At 42.6% G+C, this 19602-nt stretch overlaps 1 protein-coding gene across 1 annotated transcript in view; it reads right to left on the bottom strand.

The window, feature by feature from the left end:
* Positions 1-19602, bottom strand: part of HOMER3 (homer scaffold protein 3) — a 948052-nt gene that overhangs the window by 464132 nt on the left and 464318 nt on the right. The window contains exon 5 of the mRNA XM_044054824.1: positions 18821-18951. Coding sequence (XP_043910759.1) covers positions 18821-18951 — 131 coding nt within the window. The remainder of the gene's footprint in view (positions 1-18820; positions 18952-19602) is intronic.

Genomic DNA, 19602 nt, shown 5'->3' with positions numbered 1-19602 from the left:
TTTCCTTTCCTTCCTTTTGATGGCTTACAGAACTTCACTCAATACTCAGGTTGTGGTCCGACCAAAGTCTTATAGACTAAACGTACTTCCTCTTTTGCTCCTGAAATGCATCCCCCCCCCCCCCCCCAAGGATACACTCCAGCATTAAAATTGTTAACGCCACTGCTCCTTCAATTTGCTCCTGATGGTTCAATCTAGGTATGCTCAATACCCCAGATCTTTTTCCTACACTGTTGCCATAAAGTTCTATCATGGTTGCTATAGCCAAAGTGCAGTAAACTGTATTTACAATGAATCACAACTGGCATCTTTCTGCATACTCAACCAGCCTTTCCACATTCATTGCTAGACCTCACCCATCATTTACTCCTGCACATAGCTTTGTGCTATTAGCAAACGGGCGGATCCTGTTCTTTATTCCTTCAAATATGCCTGAGATAAACATACTGAAGAGCACTGGACAATGGAAAGATCCCTCTGGTACTGCCCTAGTCAGAATCTCTAATTTCTGACACCACACCTCTCACCACAACCCTCAATCATATAGCTATCCAGTTTCTCAGTCTTGGACCTCACCCATAGTTACCTGGGCTTTTTTTGTCTCTCTCTCGCCTTATACAAGACTACTATTACTGCTGTCTTGCAGTTCTATGGCATGTCTGCACTAGCCAGTGATCTATTGTGTGTACCAATTCAATGGCCACATTTCTGGGGACTCTGGGAGACAGTCCATCTGATCCTTGGGCTTCATCTCAGCTGCCAGTTCCCTCTCAACATCCTCTATCTCCATTAGGATGCCCCCTTCCCCCCATCCCAGCATGGCACCTTCCCTTTGCTTTCTTTTCTGAAGACTGGAATAGACATTTATTCAGTTTCTCTCCCATCTTTGCTCAGACTGGTCACCTTTATTCCTCCTTTTTGTAACAGCAGCTTAAGAATTGTGCATTGTTCAACAGCTTAGAAACATTTACATGCACAACACTGCACTGATAGAGGCTGTACAGGCTTCAAAACTAGCATGACTTGGATACTAATTTCTTCATGAACTTACATAATGCTGAAACATGATGTACCAACTAGAACTGACCATTAACTACTGAAGGTTTTACATAGTCACTTTTTATTCCAAGAACTCTGCACAAACTATCATTTTTAGTACTGGATGAAAATATCAAAATTTTGAAAACTTTTTGAAAACCTTTTTAATATGAACTTTTGTAAGGTGGCAAGTCATTAGTTTATCATTTCAAGGTTGCATTGTAACACAGAAAGTCTAAGCAGCCTTCACTGAAACCATGGTACATTCCAGCTCATTTCTACAGTTTCCAGGAACACGGTTTCTGCTCCATCTAGCATAATAAACATATTTTAAATAAAAGACAGTCCCTTAAATAAAGATTACATATCCAAGGTGGGGTAGAAGACAAATCTAAAGATTATAAACTATCCTGTCATAAAATGTGGATGCAAAGGTTCTTCATTCTCTGCAGTCTTCATAAGAAGCAGTATACCAGGTATCACTGACAGCAAATGCATGGGGAAAACTACCTTGCTCAACAAACCTAATTGTTTTTCCAGTTCACAGACTGCTTCATTAACCATTAATTTGCTTTGACTTAGTGGACATGACTTCTTGTAGACAAACTGTGACCAGTGGCCACAATGTGTGGGCACATTCCTCAAAGCTTTGAATTATAGGGTCTATATTATATCCTCGAACGCTTAAAAAAGCGAACGCTGATTGATCAAACTTATTTTCGTGAAACTGCAAAATATCGAAGCAGCAGAAACTCAAATTTTTTTTCCTAGGGAAAGAATTCGGTTGTCCGTTTCTGTTGCTTCGGTATTTTCAGTGTTATGGTGGAAAGTTACCGGTCGGATTCAGGTAAGGGTGCGATTGTGTGGATGTCAGTGTTAGGGTGATTTAGGTGAGTTAGGGTTAGGGCTCGGGTTAGGTGTGTGTGCGATTGAGTGGACATGAGGGTTAGGGTGGATTTAAGTGAGTTAAGGTTAGGGAGCGGGTGAGGTGAGTGTGCGATAGTGACGAACCTTAGGGTTAGGGTTTGGGTTAAGGTAAGTGAGTAGTTAGTGGTATATGCATAGTTTAGTGTAGTGTTAGGTATCAGATTTTAGGTGTATGTGTGTGGATTTCTGTTTGTTTGGTGTGCTTGTGTTGTGTGTATGTGTTTTGGATCAGCGATTTTTTTTCCCCTGGGAAAAAAATCGCTGATCTGACGGTTCGAGATTGTAAGCTTTCGCTTAAATCAGGTCAATCAATCAGCGTTCGCTTTTTTAACCGTTCGATGATATAATATAGACCCGAATTATACCTGCAGCCATTCAGGACCATAACCACAGGTCCTCAGACAATCTATATCTGCAAAACTTTTAAGCTTGGTTTATTTATTAAAAAAGTTAATTTCCCAGTCCACTATTTTCTCTGGATTTTTTTTTCAAATCTAGGAAAAGTAAATTAAACGAGAATGTTGGCCTTTCTAACATGAGCATTTCTACTGGATATAAACCTACAGTCATCTGTGTGAGCAAGAACGGTTGCTGTTCTATTTCCACAGCCTCGCTTGTTTTTCTTCCTCCTTTCCTTCAAAGTTAATACAATTCTCTCTGCCAAGCCACTGGATAAAGCATATAATGGTACACAAATTCCATTTCCCACCATAAAATGCAAAAATTCCACATTAGTGAAGCATACCTAAAACACCAGGAATGCTATAATTTTCTCAGTTCTTCAATGACTGCATGCAACAGAATTCATGGCATTCGAGGCAATGTCAAAGATAGACAGACAAATGGAGAGACAGAATTGCAAAAGCTGCAAGTAACCACTTTAACCAAACGCATGACCTCAGCTCTTATGCATAGGCGTATAAAGATGGATGTAAGCACATGGCTCTTCGGACTACCTCCAAATCAATGGCCTAAAAGACTACTGAGAGAGGAGACTGGTCAGCTAGGATGGGTGTAGCTCAAACTGCTAAGAAAAATCCCCTGTACTCATGTAAGACACCAAAGGCTAATGGAATTGGGGGGGGGGGGGGGGGGACACAGAAGACAGAAGTGAGAGAGAAGAGGAAATGGAGGGTGGGATGGAATATGGCAACAGTGATCAGTAGGGCATCTACTGTTATGATAAATTCTTACACAACAGTACTATGCCCTGAATGAAATCACTGTTGCAGTATTCCTGACATTTGGTTGATTCCCAGAGCTGAAGGAGGAAGGAAGGGTGGTTGGCTACTGAGAAGATGAAGAGCTGAACGGCAGCCCGGACAGCGGTAACCTAGCAAAGGCTGTCCTGGACCTGGAGAAAGGGTCACCTTTTTAATGTTTGTTAAAGGTGAGTACAGAGGACCGAATGGCTGCTTTTAAGATGGACCTGGAGTCTGTTCCTTTGTGAAAAGCTCCTGAGGAAGTGACTGCCCTAATGGAATGTGCTTTAGGGCAGGAAGGTAAGGTCTTACCATGGTGAAAGCAGCAGAAAGAAATGGCTTTTGAAATCCAGGCTGCAATACTTTGTTTAGAGACTGGCTGTCCAGCTTAGGGGTCATAAAGAATACAAACAGCTGGTCAGTCTTCTAAAGGATTTAGTTTTGTCCAGGTAAAATTTGACTTGCCTGAGAATGTCCAACGAATGCAAGATCCTTTCTCCCATATTTTGGTGATTCAAAAAGAAAATGGAAAGAAGAATGGCCTGATTGAAGGACAGCTCATTCATTACTTTAAAGCATGAAGGATGTATTAGCCCCGAGAGTCACCATGTCCCTGTGAAAAATGAGAAGGGGGGAATAGCAATGAGAAAGTAAAGTTGTGTACACTTACCATAAATGTAGATGTTCGAGTGTATTCACTGTTGCAGTCATCACACTTGGATTATCTGCCTTCAGGTTGCCCTCACTCGGCCCAAATACCAGAGACATAGTATTTCTACATCGGTTGCTGTCGCTTCAGTACTGACGTCAGGGGTATAAAAACAGGCAGCAGACGCCATGTCAGTTTTTCTTGCCCCAAATGTCAGGAGCCCCCCAAATAGGGAGTAAAGTTATGGTGGGAAAAAAGGTTACTTATCAAAACATCTACTCTTCATAACATCTAAACTCAAAACATCAAGACCATAACATCTAAATTTCAAAACATCTAAAACTCGTAACAGTGAATCTCAAAACATTGAAAACTACAAAGCAACTATAAATAACATCCCACAGAGTTTTTACTATGTTTACCCCCCTGCACCCCCCGTGTGTAGTGCGATCTTGGAGTTGGTACATTTAATTTACGGGGGTGGGGGCGGAGCCCCACACTTGGGGGATGCAGGGGGGCTTGCCCCCCAGCATAAAATGTAGAAAACGGTGTGTGGGATGTTATTTATAGTTGCTTTGTAGTTTTCAATGTTTTGAGATTCGATGTTATGAATTTTAGATGTTTTGACGTTTAGATGTTATGGTCTTGATGTTATGAAGAGTAGATGTTCTGATAGGTAACCGTAAAAACACCACCAGTAACAGCATCCATGGGACCAGATGACATCCCAGGCTGTGTACTACATGAACTACAAAATGAACTGGCACCCCACTTAAGTGTCATGTTTAATCATAGCCTCACCTCAGGCTTCGTGCCCACTGAGTGGCGTACAGCTACAGTTATCCCGCTCCACAAGGGAGGATCCACCTTGGATCCCTGGAACTACCATCCCATCAGTCTGACAAGCCTGATCTGCAAGGGCATGGAATGCATTATCATGGAACTTATAAACAAACACATTGGCAACCTCCAGACACTGGACCCCACCCAGTTTGGGTTTGTGAAGGGCCAATCTAGTCTCCTGAATCTGACTGACTTCTTCGAATCAGTCTCCAGAGCTGTGGACGAGGGTAAGGAGGTCCACACAGCCGGGACCTCGCCAAGGCCTTCGACACCATCCTTCACTCTGGAATCATAGATAAACTTACTAAGCTGGGCATAAATCCCTATGTCACTCGATGGGTTGCTAACTGGCTTACTGACAGAACCCAGACTGTAAAAGTAGCTGACTCCAAATCCAGCTCCAGACAAGTGGAGTACCTCAGGGTTCAGTCCTGGGACCACTCTTGTTTGGCATCTACTTCTCTGAAGTACAGGCCAACATTAAGGGACTCTGGCTAACAAAGTTTGCAGATGACTGCAAACTGGGAGCCATTACTGAATCACCAAATGATGTGGATATTCTACAAAAGAGCCTTACAGAAACAGATGCCTGGTGCCAGAGCCATGGGCTCAAGCTTAATGCCAAGAAATGTATAGTCATCCCCTTTGGAAAAAAACATGTACCCATGAACTACACACATAGGTGGCAGGTCACTAAACATTGAAAGTGTGATGAGAGACTTAGGGACACAATCTCACTTTCGATAACCACATCGCCACAACAGTCAGGAAATCCTTCTACGTGGCACACCTCATCACTAAGGGCTTTTCATCCAGAAAAAAGGAGGTCATTGTCCCACTGTACTCATCCCTCATTAGACCCATTATATAGTATAATGCCCCATTTGGTATGTACCCTCACAAGACATCTACAACAGCTGGAAAGGCCACAGAAATACCTCACTAAAAAAATCACAGGCCTAAAGCAGATGCCATATGCTGACCGTCTAAAAAAAAAACTCCAGCTATACTCTGTGGCATATCGTCTACTCAGAGGCGATCTCTGCTTAACATACAAGGCCATGTCAATCCCTGAGCTGTTGGACATGCTCCACTTAAAGAAATCCCAATCCCTCAGAGCCATATGCTCCAGGGATCTAAACCTTATCACAATGAACAAAATATGCTGGAGGGATAGGTTCCTGACAGAGACTCCCCATACTCTGGAACAGACTGCCCATACAAGTCAAGCAGAGCACCTCATTGGCCCTCTTCAAAAGGAACCTTGATGATTGGATGGGAGATAGGAAATTCACCCCGGGGATCATGTCAGTCGCCCTGCTAGACAGGGGCCCAGAGAAGTAAATATTGTGGGAAAAAAATTCAAGGGAATTGTTATGGCTAGGCTTGCATAGGCCTTAGGGCTGATAGCCTAGTACCAACCTATGAACCTATAAAAAGTAAATACCAATAATCCAGTAAGGGGTGAGTAATAAACAGAGAAAGAGAGCGAGAGACACAAGGGGGCTAGAGGGTGGGAAACCAGAACTGCAACAGTGAATACACTCGAACATCTACATTTATGGTAAGTTTATACAACTGTACTATGTTCTTCGTGTTTCACTGTTGCAGTCATCACACTTGGGTTGATTCCCAAAGCTGAAGAAAGGGTGGAGGCAGTCAAAAAGAGTTGGGGCTGGTTAGTACGCCCTGCAGGCCTGCTGTTGCAAAACCCGCCCTGGATTTGAAAAAGATAGGTAGGTGGTAATGTTTGGTGAAGGTGTGTACAGAACTCCAGGTAGCAGCTTCCAGAATGTCCCTGGTAGGGAGTCCCCTGAGGGATGCTGTAGAGGTAGAAGTTGCCCTAGTGGAATGCGTTCTGACCCCCTGAGGGGGTGGTTTCCCATGGTGTTTGTAGCAGAAATGGATGCAGTGCGCTACCCATTTGGAAATTGTTTTGAAATGTCCTTACCCTCTGCCCCTGGTGCAAAACTGACTAGTAACTGGTCAGATTTCCTGAAGATTTTAGTCCTATCCAGGTAGAATCTGAGCTGCCTGTGTACAAGTACAGGATCCTTTTCCCCTTTATTTTGAGGATTAGGGAAGAAGGTTGGCAAATGGATAGATTGGTTGAGAGCCACACTGGCCACCACTTTTGGCATAAAGGAAGGGTTAGCCCTGAGGGAGACCCTGTCAGCATGAAAAATAATGAAGGGTTCCAGAGCCATAAGTGCTTGTAGCTCAAACACTCTTCTAGCTGAAGTGATGGCCAGAAACAAGGCTGTTTTCCAAGAGAGGAATTTTAACTCTGCTGAAGCTGCAGGCTGAAGGGGGGTAGCATGAGCTTTTCCAGTACAAAGTTACGGTCCTAAGCAGGGGTGGGTGCTCTCCTTGGTGGCCTTAGGTTGTTTGCCCCTCTCAGGAACTGTTTGATGAGAGGGTTAGAGAAGAGAGGTGGCTCAGTGTTGTAATGACCCGAGATGGCAGAGGAATGGATCTTAATGGAGGAGAAGGATAGGCCTCTGTGGAGTAGATCTGCTAGGTAATCCAGGATTAGAGGTAAGGAGGGCAGTGATGTGTCCTCTCCTTTAGATTGAATTCAGGAACAATACCTTTTCCACTTATCAGCATTGGATTTCCTTGTACTGGGTCTTCTGGCTTTAAGAATGATGTCTAGCACCTGCTTGCTTAGGCTGGTCACGGGGGGAGAATTCAAAGAATAAGCCAGGCTGCAAGATTCAGGGTTTGCAGTTGTGGATGCAGGATCCATCCCTCCTGCTGGGTGAGGAGGGTTGGGATCTGAGGTAGGTGCCAGGGTAAAAAACACACGAAAGGAAAAAACACTTTAATACGAAACACAGCAAAGCTTTCGGATACAATCCTTCATCAATACTGAAAATACAAGAATCCCTACTCTTGGAGTTTCAAACAAAAGGAAACTTGAAAGCCCTTTAGGTGCAGGCAAGGTGAGCCGAAAATCATCAGAGGTATGTTAAATTCATCTAATTTTGAGCTGCAGGAAACTCATTTGTCTGTTTTATCGAAGGGTCTCAATTTTATACCTTCATGTGGGGATGATTTGGTATCTGCTTTGTCAGATTTAAAGAAGTTCACCAGAATGCTGAACTTAGTTACTGTTCGGTGATTCCCCTATGTTGGAAGGAAGGTATAAGCGCTTGAGTACTTTTATACCGGCCAATGTACCAGTTGTGAAGGCTTTTCATGATCTTTGTGAACTTCAAATCAGACATTTATACAATGATACTGCTAAAAATAGAAATAACATCTATAATTTAATGTTTGATGAATTTAAAGCATTTAAGGACCTGTGTTCTTGTAAAGAAATTGTGATTAAACAAGCGGATAAGGGGGGAGTAGTGGTACTTATGGAGCGTGATAAATATATGTCTGCTATGTCCTCTTTGCTTATGGATGCCACTGCTTTTAGATGCATTACTTGCACAGATGTAAAAAAATGTATTGCATATGTCAATATGGTTATCTATGAGTTGCAATTGCATGGTGAAATAGATTCAGATTTGTTTAATTATTTAACAGTTTCTTGCCCTGTTACACCCCACCTTTATGGTATTCCCAAGATTCATAAATCTATGACAGATCCTCCTATGAGACCTACTGTCTCAGGAGCAGGTTGGGTGACAGAGCCCATATCTATTTATTTGCATGGACAGCTACAACCCTTTCTGAATGAATGTGATTCTGTAATACGTGATAGTTTTGATTTTTTGCAAAAGCTACGGACATGGTATGATGAGGAGAAGGAACAGATGGCTATCAATAGATATTATTTAGTCACAATGGACATTGTTTCGCTTTTTACTGTCATTCCGAATGATGTCGGGATTGACCTCTTAAGGGAATTCTTATCACGTCCTAATCCTGATTTTGGCAAAATTGAGAGTATGTGTAGTCCTATGGATGTTATTCTGAAAAATAATGTCTTTCTTTTCAATGATTCTTTATATCTTCAGCTTACGGGTGTGGCTATGGGTACTTCCATAGCCAACACCTATGCCAACCTGGTACTCTACCAGTGGGAAAGAAAGTATATTTTTAGTGACATAAATCCCTTTAGGCAATATATTAGGTTTTTCCAGCGTTTTGTAGATGATTGTTTTTTACTTTGGGAAGGTACATTGGAGAATTTAAACATGTTCTTGAACTATTTAAATACAGTCTCTTCATTCTTAAAGTTTAAAATGGTATGGTCTGACATTAATATCATCTTTTTGGATGTTGAATTGACACTCAATGAGGGACTTATATGTACGAAATTACATAGGAAAGATGTATGTGCAGGCAGATATACCCACTTTAATAGCATGCATGCACCACATACTTTTAAGGGCATTGTGAGATCTCAGTTATGTAGACTAAGTAGACTTAATACTGATGATCAATGTTTTGGAATGCAGCTAGAGGAGATGCTAGCGGATTTTGCCTTTAGTGGTTATGATAGCTCACTTCTTTCTGATGAGAAAAGTAAAGTTATAGAGGATAGGAAGACTACACTTAGACCTATGTTTCTTTCTGATACCATGGTTCCTAGGGGAACAGCTTCTAGTAGTGGAAATACTAATATAGCAGCAGTTAGATATGTGACTTCGTATAGTATGAGGACACCATTTATAAAACAAATTATATCTAAGAATTGGTTAATTTTAATGGCTTCTAATGAGTTAAAGGTTTTATTAGGTAATAGTCCTTACTTTGCATATAGAAACATGAGAACTCTGAAGAATTCATTGTGTTACAAGGATTTTATTGGCAATACTACTAGACCTTTGTTTGCCAACCCTGGTACACGTAAGTGCCATAATTGTTCCTGCTGTGAGGATATTGTTAGTGGTGGGAGTGAAACCTTTGAGCATCCTGTAACTGGAAAGATCTTTAGGTTCCATACATCAGCAACATGCATAACAACACACATAGTATATCTAGCTACATGTGTAGCATGCAAGTCATTCTATGTAGGTAAGACTACACGTAAGCTAAAGGAAAGGATTACAGAACATAAATCTGAGATTAGGAGATGTATTGATAGAAATGCTTTATATAAACATATGTCAGATTGTGGACAACAACATCTCTTTAGATTTAGAGCTATAGATTCTGTGTACCCTTCTCCAAGAGGCGGAGATATAAACAATTATTTGGAAACTAAGGAGTATGAGTGGATTGTGAGACTCGCCAGTGACTGTGTGCCTGGTTTAAACAGCATGGTGAGCCTTAAACCAATTTTGGTTAGGCTAAGTAGATCAAGATTATGATAGCAATAGTAATGCAAACATGTTTTTTTAATTTTTAATAATTTTAATAATGTTTTAATATGTTTTATATTTGCTCAGGTCATGTGATTTTTTGGCTGCTGGTCATATGACCTGTTTGGACCTATATTAAATAGTAGGGATTCTTGTATTTTCAGTATTGATGAAGGATTGTATCCAAAAGCTTTGCTGTGTTTCGTATTAAAGTGGTTTTTCCTTTCGTGTGTTTTTTGCTTGGTGTACTTTGGCAGTTGTTCTTGGTAGGTGCCAGGGTGCCACCGGTGATGCGCTGCACAGTAGTGGGTACCAGTGCTGGTGTGGCCAGTCCGGGGCAATCAGGATTGCCCTTGGCTTGTCCCGTCTTATCTTGAGTAATATTCTTGTGAGAATAGGCAGAGAGGGAAATGCATACATTGAGAGGTTTACCCACTGGAAGGGTAGGGCATCCACTTTCCAGGCCCTGCTGTGAGGTGTCCTGGTGCAGAATTTGCTGAGCTGGTGATTGTAGGGGGAGGCAAAAAGGTCCACCTCTGGGGTCCCCCATTTCAGGGTTAGAAGGCTGAAGGTGCTGGGGTCTAATTGCCACTCATGTGGATCTAGTAGATTTCTGCTTAAGTCGTCTGCCAGAGAGTTTTGTTTGCCTGGCAGGAATTGAGCCTGCAGATGATTCTGCATTTCCAAGGCTGTGTTCCACAGGGCCATGGCTAGCCTGTAGAGTGGGTAAGAGTGGGTTCCCCTCTGCTTGTTGATGTACCACATAACTGTGGTGTTGTCTGTGTTTATTAGCAGGGGTCCTGGTAAAAGTAGGGATTTGAAAGCTGTCAGAGCATGCTGAACAACTAGCATCTCCTTTTGGTTGATGTGCAGATGAATTTGACTTGGGCTTCAGTGGCCCTGAATGCACTCGTCATCCAGATGTGCTCCCCAGGCATAGTCTGATGCATCTGTGGTTAGGGTCTGAGCATCGTGGGGTTGAGTAAAGGGATGTCCCTTGTTGTGGTTGCATGCTGCTGCCCACCAAAGAAACTCTGTCCTAAGAGAACGTATGATAGGTACGACATTTTCCAGAGCCTGAGAATGTTGGCACCAAAGACTTTTTAAGTACCACTGAAGTTTCCTCATATGCAGACTGGCATATGGAATCAGCAGAATGCAAGAGGCCATAAACCCTAGGGCCTGCAAGATTTTCCTTGCAGATAGCTGGGTTCCGGTGATCATTTGAGTGAAGTAACCTGTCACATAGGCTTGTTTTTCTGGAGTAAGGAATGACATCTGGAATGCGGTGTCTAAGCTTGCTCCCAGGAATGCAATCTTTTGGCTGGGGACTAGTTTTGATTTCTTTTCATTGACAGTGTACCCCAGGGAGGTTAGAAGGTTTTTCACAAATGTCAGGTGCTGCAACAGCTTTTCCTGACTGCGTGAATCAGGCAATCATCTAAGTACGGGTAAATTTGAATCTTTGTCTGCAATAGGCAATGGCCGGAGCCACGCATTTTGTGGGAGCAGTGGATAAGCCAAAGGGAAGTGCAGAGAACTCATAATGCATAGATCCTGCCCTGAAACGTATGTATTTTCTGCATGAGTCCCTTGACAGGGATGTGCAGATATGCTTCTTTTAGGTCTAGGGTGGCTAACCAGGCATCTTTGGACAGCATAGGAAGAAACTGCTGAAGGGTGAGCATTATGAATTTTGGTACCACCAGGAATTTGTTTAGAATGGAAAGATCTAGGATTGGGCACCAAGTGCTTTCTTTTCTGCGTACCAGGAAAAACTCTGGAATAAAACCCTTGATCTATTTGCTCTGCAGGAACAGGTTGAATTGCACTTATGGAGAGCATGGATTGAACATGGTTTTGTGCCTCTGTCCACTGGTTTGGAGGAAGGTCTGGGAACCCTTTTGGGGTTGGCAGTGAGTGGAAGTAAAATTTGTACCCCTGGGATATAATGTTGAGGACCCATCGGTCTTTGGTGATGGAGGCCCAGTTTTCTGCATGATGGGCAAGTTTTCCTCCTAGGGCACGATCAATTGGGCAGAGATGAGGAGTGGAGTTGAGAAGTCATTGTGAATTCTTTCCATAAGGGGGTGGCTTAGCACTCCCTGTTTTAGAAGTGGAGGCACTCCATTGCTTAGATCGCTACATACACTGAGACTATAATTTGGGGGGGGGGGGGTCTGTTTCCCCTGGGTCTAGTTTGAGATGGCCTTGAGGGGGCTGGAAAGGCCCAATGTTTCGAGGGGCAATGCCTACTGAATCTTGGAGGCTGCACTTGCAAAAAAATCTTTGACTGTCTGCATAGACTTCGCTTTTTCTTCCATCTTTTTCAGAACCTCTTCTGCTATGGTGCCAAACAGATTGTCCTTGTTCAAAGAAGCGTCTAGTAATTTTGATTTGACATCGTCTGACAAGGTCTGTTCCTTAAGCCAAGCATGCTTTCTCAGTACAGAGCCAGTGACTGCTGCCCTGCAAGAAGCTTCTAGGGCATCAAAGCCACACTGCAAGCTATGCTTGCTGACTTGGCTTGCAGAATGCATAAGCTCTTGTAATTCTTTATTTTCTGCACAGTCTGTAATGGTAGATAATTTTTGCTTAAGTTCAAAAACTCCAGAAAAAAGTCCAGTAATAAACAAAATAAGTTTAATAAGTTCAATAATATGCTGCTCGTATTTCAGCATGTGAAACTGGCAATTCAATACCCTAATGGCGAGATTTGCAAAGGTGTGTACTTTTTTACGCCATCTGTTTAAAGTTCGGGAATCCCTGTCCGAAGGGGTGGGATTCTAAGCTGTAGTTGCTTTTATATCTTTATGCCCCTGGGAAATAACCTCTGGGTCAGCAGTAGGATTTTTTTAAAAGAAATTTGTAAGAGTCAGGGACTCTGTAGTACCTGTCTGGTTTCCTTGAAGCAGGGGGCAAAGTATCAGGAGTTAGACTGGATTCCATAAAGACATTATTCACAACATCCAGAACAGGAGGGACTACTAAAGGTCTATGTTGAGGTAAATCTAAAAATTGTCTGAGTCTCTTTTTGGACTGAGGATAATCCTGGCATCCCCAGTGGAAATGCTCTCTTAAAGTATGAAAGGTTTCACCAAAAGAAAAATCCTCTGGAAGGGAAGCAAAGGGAATGGATTCCTCTGCATCTGAATCCTCATAAGCAGATAAAGGCATGTCTTCATAATCAGAAACCTCAGAGTCGGACTCTTGGTCAGTTAAAGCTGCTAGGGACAGGTCTCTTTTTCCTCTTAGCAGGGGAAGGCTGGCTTCCCCTAATCAGCACAATCAGGTCTTCTACCATTTTAAGCATTTGATTTTGTGGCAAGGAAGCAGGTGCTTGAGTTTGGGTCATTGATTTTTTAGGTGTAAGCTCATATTCTTGGCCTTAGAAACTGCAGTTTTAGAAAGAATTGAAGACACAAAAGAAGTTGTCTGTGTCGAATATCGGTAATGTGAAGAACTTCCTCAGAAGCCAGTGACTGCACAGCAGCTCCGGACCCATCCAAGGTAGAGACATCCGCAGGTTCCATAGTCAAAGAAGAGTCTTGCGGCATGCCGGACTCAGAGCGCGAAACTATTTAGGGACAATAAGGACCTGATGATGAATAGTTTGGGTATTGAACACGGCGCAAAACCAACAGAGAGGTATGTCGTGGTCTGGGCCTAAACAGGTGACGCAGTAAGAATGGAAATCTCGGTGTGGTATTTGCTTCCCACAGGCGAGACGATTGTTAACTTTTTCTGACATCAGTTAAAGCAAGAAAAAATGATCCCCAACTGGGTACTTAGCTTTAGAAGACTTCGGGATGTTTCAGTTCGGAAACGAAAACTAAGGTAGCGGCCGACTGGCACTCATGTGAACTGCTTCTGCTTCGGGCTCCTCTGCAAGAAAGACTGATGTAATGGTGTTGGCTGCCTGTTTTTATACCCCTTATGACCTGACATCAGTACTGAAGCGATAGCAACAGACGCAGAAATACTAAGTCTCTGGTATTCGGGCCGACTGAGGGCTACCTGCAGGCAGATAACCCAAGTGTGATGACTGCAACAGTGAAACACGAAGAACATCTTGTAGTTCACAAACCCTCCTGGCGGAGGTGAGTGCCAGGAGGAGGATGGTTTTCCAAGCACAAAATTTCAGAGAAGCAAGAAGCTGGTTCAAAGGGAGGCAGAATAAGCTTTTCCAGCACAAAATTAAGATCCCAGGGAGGAGACACATAGGTTTCCTTGGTGGATTAAGATGCAGAACTCCTGCGAGGAAAAGCTGAACCTCCGGCCTAGCTAACAGTGGAGGGCTAAGGGGGAGGCAGGCTTTGATAGCAGACAAATGAGCTATTACAGATGAGTAAGCTAAGCCTGACTGAAGAAGCTTACAGAGATATTACAGTACTGTAGGTAACTGTGTTAAGACTGGATCCTGACTACACTTGCAGCACCAGAAGGAAAACCTTTTCCACTTAGCCGTGTAAGGTTTCCTTGTAGTAGGTCTCCTAGCCTGTTGTAGGACTTGTACCACCTCTTCAAAGAGATGTCTTTGAGGTATTAAAATTATATCAACCACAAAGTTAGGCCAGGGATGGGAGATTCTGGTGGAGCAGCTATACCTTTTCCTGAGAAATCAGGTCTGGCTGTAGAGGGATCCTCCAGTAATTTTTTTTTTGCCAGGTGAAATAGCATGGAGAACCCACATTGCCTTAGCCAAAATGGAGCCAGTGTAAGAGTTTTTGCGTTTCCTTTTGTGCCTTGATATGAATTTTTTAGAAGGCGAGGCAGAGGAGGGAAGGCATAGAGGAATTTCCCTGTCCACTGGAAAGAGAAGGTATCTATCCTCCAAGGTGTGGGACAAGGGTCCCTAGTGCAGAACTAGGGGGAAACGATTGTTGCTTGAGGAAGCAGAGAGAGCTATCTGAGGAGTGCCACACAAGTGGGATGTTGTGAAAGACCTCTTTGTTCAAGGTCCACTCGTGGGGGTCCTCCAGAGAACAGCTTAAGCATTCTGCTAGCACACTGTCCTGACAGCAGATGTATGTGGCTGTGAGAGTGATGTTCATTTGTGTTGCCAAATTCCATGTCTTCTGTGCTAACCTGCAAAGCTGGGAAGAACTGGTGCTTCCCCGTTTATGTACCACATGACTTTAGTGTTGCCTGTATATGCTTGGAGTGGTCTTGGTCTCCAAAGGTGGGTGAAAATCTGAAGAACTTGTAGAACAGTACTCATTTCTTTCAGGTTGATGTGTTCTTCCAGGAACTGGGGTTTCCATTTTCCCTGCACTCGATGTGATCCTGCTCATGCCCCAATGCCTCATCCAAGGCATCTCTGTGAACCTGTTGAAGAGCAGGAGGAGGTGTTAAAGATAACTCTGGATTAAAGATTATCTATCCTCTCCACCACATAAGCCTTCTTGAAACAAGGGAGAATGTGACTTCATGGTGTCCAAGGAGTGGCAGTGCTGGGACCACAATGACTTCAGGTACCACTGGATTTTCCTCATGAGCAGCCTGGCCAGGAGGAGCATAGGTCTGTTGGCTGCCATGAATCCCAACATCCTTAGCCTCTACCTTGCAGAGCAGGGCGCTGCAATGGAGAGGTCTTGGAAGTAACTTGATAGGCTGACAATCTTCTCCTGGGGCAGGAAGGTATGCATTTTCTTTGTGTCAAGCTTGTATCCTAGAAACACCAAGTCCAATGTAGGAACCATGTGTGATTTTTTTGTAGTTTATAGTGAAACTCCGACCTGTCAGAAGCTGGAGGGAGAAATACAGCCCTGAATACGATCCTGGCAGCCAGAGTCTGATCAGCAGCTCAGGTACTCAAATGAGTTAATGGGGAGAAAGAAGAATAACAAGATGGTGCTTATTCTCCTCTTTCAGAGAGAAAAGTGTGAGGACATGCTGGGAGCACAAGGACAAGACACAGACACTTGAGGAAAGACCACTTCCATGTTAGTAACTTGGTACTCTAGTGTAGTTGGGTGTGTATTTGAGGACTATGTCACCACACAGAAGGGGACATTTCCCCTCACCATATAGCTGCATTCCCCTCTCATAACAAAACCATCATTTAACCCCTTTGCACAGCCAACAGTTTGATGACTCTTGTCCTGGTATGTTCAAGTCAGATGTGGTTGGTGGTTCACACTTAACTACACAGCAGCACTGGGCTCTCAGCTGTGTAAGTCTTTCCTAGAAGAGAGACCTGTGTGGCAAGGGTCACACCAGGCAGGTTGCCACTGCAGGAGAACCTCTGAGAATGGGAGCTCTTCCCTATTACTATCAGTTCCAGTTGTTCAGCCACTAGTCTACACACACAGTTTTCTATCCACCCTTGCCATTCTCACACTTGGAAAAAGTCTGAAGTGCCAGATCAGAACAAAGGCTTTGCTGAACTCTAGATATATCACATCCAAAGGATACCATCTTGTATCTTCCTGATGACTCAGTCGCATAACTGGATCAGGTTTGTCTAACAAGATCTACCAGCTGTTGACTCATGGTAGAACCCATTTTGCAGCAAATTCTGCCAAAGCTATATTAATAAAGCTCAACTTCATGCCCACTTCCATCATTTTGCACATACCAATGATATTACACTTACTGGCCTATAGTTTTTCTGCAGTGCTACCCCTGTAATCCTGGCACTTCCCACAAGACTCCTTCCCTAAAGTACCTGTTGAACAGTCCTACCTTCCTTCAATGCCAGTGCCCTTTTTAAGATTTTTGGCAGCACTTTGCCTAGTTCCTGTTTTATCCTCCTCTAGATCCCCATTGCTATATCCTCATAGGTTCGTCTTCCCCAGACTGCTACTATCCCCATTTGCTTCTTTGGTGAAAACTGCTGCAAAATACTCATTTAGAATTTTCACCTTTTCCTTTGCCTTCTTATACTTTTGCATTTCCCTGTCTATTTAAATAATTTCTCTTCCTCCCTTATGAAGTAGACATTTTTCATATTCTAAATGTCTGCTGCCTTTTCTTCATTAATCCCTTACCTTCTTGATGTACTTCACAGCACCGCTTCCAGCCTTCAAATACCACTGGTGATGATTCTCCCCAATTTCTCTCAAGTACTTGGATCTCCTTTTGTTTTTATGACTATCTTTTTTTGTTCTTTTTGTCTTTGCAACACTATTTCAGCAAAGTCTCTGATTTGCACAGGTAGTCTTTTATAAGTCCTAAAGCTTTTTCTAAAGGGGGGTCCACAGAAATTCTGCTCCCACTCCACCGCTTGCAGGTCCTTATATATGTACTCCTGATTATATCAGTCTGCTTCATCTGTAATCCCAAACTATTGTGGCCTTTAACAGTTTATTCCTCATGGCCAGTCATACTCTTGTGTGATTGCTATTAGGCAAAAAGAGGTCTGCCTTGAAAATCCCTCACCTCATCAACCTTCACCCACAAAAATGAAAGCTCCTTCCTTTTCTGGTTTACACAGATACCTTCTATTGTGACCCTTTCAGGTCAAATACTTTTCTGTTTTGTTCTACTCTGGAAGATAGGCTACCTTCCCCACAATAACCATCTTCTTTCTCATTTATCCATACATTGATTCTAAACCTGATTAGCTCATACTTGTGTTAGGTGGCCTTTAGAGGCTATTAGGGCATGAGTGTATCAGCTGCCTCCCTCCTCCTACTCCAAACAATTTTAAAGCTACGAAGCGTACATTTGGTTCTTCCTCCTTTTGCTACCCAGTCTGATCTTTGCTCTTTCCTTGTCCTATCTCATCTTTTATCATCCCCCCACCCACTCCAGCCCTTCTCCAAGATATACTGCCACCCCACTCTGATCCTTTCCTACTCAGTCATTCCTAAATGCCTCCATAGCTCAGTACAATCTTGTCCCACCCCCTCATGAGACTGGCCCACATCTCCATTATCCCAACCACATTAGCCTCCTTTTCTACTGTCAGTGTTTCCAGCTTCTGGCATTAATTGATATCACAACACTATTTCCCCTTCTTCCCCTTTCCTAGTCTCTCACCCACTTTTCTCTTTCAGTCCTGCTTTTCCAGGTGTTCCTAAGCTCTTCCGTCTCCTGAACTTGTTTTTTCCTAGTGCCTTTCTGACAGATACTGCAGTTCTCTAAGGGAGGATGGCTAACTGAAAAGCATATCTGAGAACTACAGGACCGCAACAATATGTAATTACAGAAATAAAGAACAGCAACAATGTGCAAAGAAACATTGTCCATCTCAGACTGAGCAGTTGGCTCAATAGCAACACAAAGAGTTAGAGCAGACACACACACACACTTTCAGAATTCATACTGCTTTACAAACACTGGCTGTTAAACTCAATTTTTTTAAAGTACTTTTTGTAAGGAGATGACTACAAGTCAAAATGTGTCATTATCAAATGGTTACAGATACAGGAATACTAATATGCCCTTCAAGTTTTATTGGCATTTGGCCAAATTACGGTTCAGTTTCAAAGATATTTCAAGGACTCAATCTCATGACCATTCTCAATTTGCCAGTGCCATCTACTCATGGTGTACTTCCTTTCTTCAGGAGGCCCACACTGGCCAATCCTGGAGTAAATCTGTGGGCACCCATCCATTCATCTATTTTATGTTTAAAGGAAGACAGCAAGTCAAACTGCTTAACATGCAAGGGAAATTTATTACAGAGTTCTGGAGGCACTGGGCTATAAACTTGTCTTTAAATGTCAAAATGGAACAACATCAATGATTAAGCTTGGTACAGTCAGCAGACAAAAAAAGATCAAATCTTTTGTCTCCTGCTTATAAATTGTGCATCTATAGGAGAAATATTTTGACACAAACATGCTTCCACGTTTCTCCTGTAAGTCCTACAAGAGTTGTCTAGTTACCAAGGAATAAAAATATAACAAATTAGACTGTTTTTCATTGTTTAAACTAAAATGCCACAATACCCCTCAGAGAGCATCTTTTTCAAGCGTTCCTTTTCTGAAGTGAGTTCAATATCTGCACTCTGGCTTCGGTATAGCTTCTCTTCACCAGGGCCATTTGAACTGTGTGACAGAGAAGGTGGGGCACACAGGTCCTGAGAAGACAGAAAGCAAGAGAAAATTGCTGATATGTTACATGTTCAGTTAAGAAATGAAGAAATAAAGACAGTGACCATTACGTAATGTGCCCAAAACATTCTCCTTTCTTGGCTGACAAACATATTTCCTTAAGAAAAATGATGACAAACTGTAAGATAAATTAAAAAATACATACATTTTTTCCGTTATTCCAAAAGTGATCAAACATTTTTAGGAAAAAATCTTGTAATAAACCAGAAATAAAAGGACTTCTTTTATTACTTCTACCATCCACGTGTTTCTGGAAATCCATTCAGTGCTGATGCATGCACTTGAAGACATAATATAGGCACATACCCTACCAATGTAAGGCAGCACAGAAAATATATGCAAATCCCCATGAACGTCTTTGTAAAGACTTAAAGTAAACTAGCATGGTACCAATAGGTCTGATGACACTGAACATGGCATGCTGTAACTAATGGTGTTAATCAATTCAGGGTGCACACTAAGAAATAAGTCCTGTGAAATCCAGCATCTTTCCAAGAGGTTCAGTAAGCTTTTAATATTTCAAAAATCTATTAAACTTTCATTATCTAAATAATGTTAATATCAAACTGCTGCATAATAGCTTAAGAAACCAACAGTGCATCAAAAGTACTGCATAC

Source organism: Protopterus annectens, chromosome 13.part0 (genome assembly GCF_019279795.1).
Source record: "Protopterus annectens isolate FY-2018-M chromosome 13.part0, PAN1.0, whole genome shotgun sequence".
NCBI lineage: Eukaryota > Metazoa > Chordata > Ceratodontiformes > Protopteridae > Protopterus > Protopterus annectens.
This window is presented reverse-complemented; position numbering and strand designations above follow the sequence as displayed.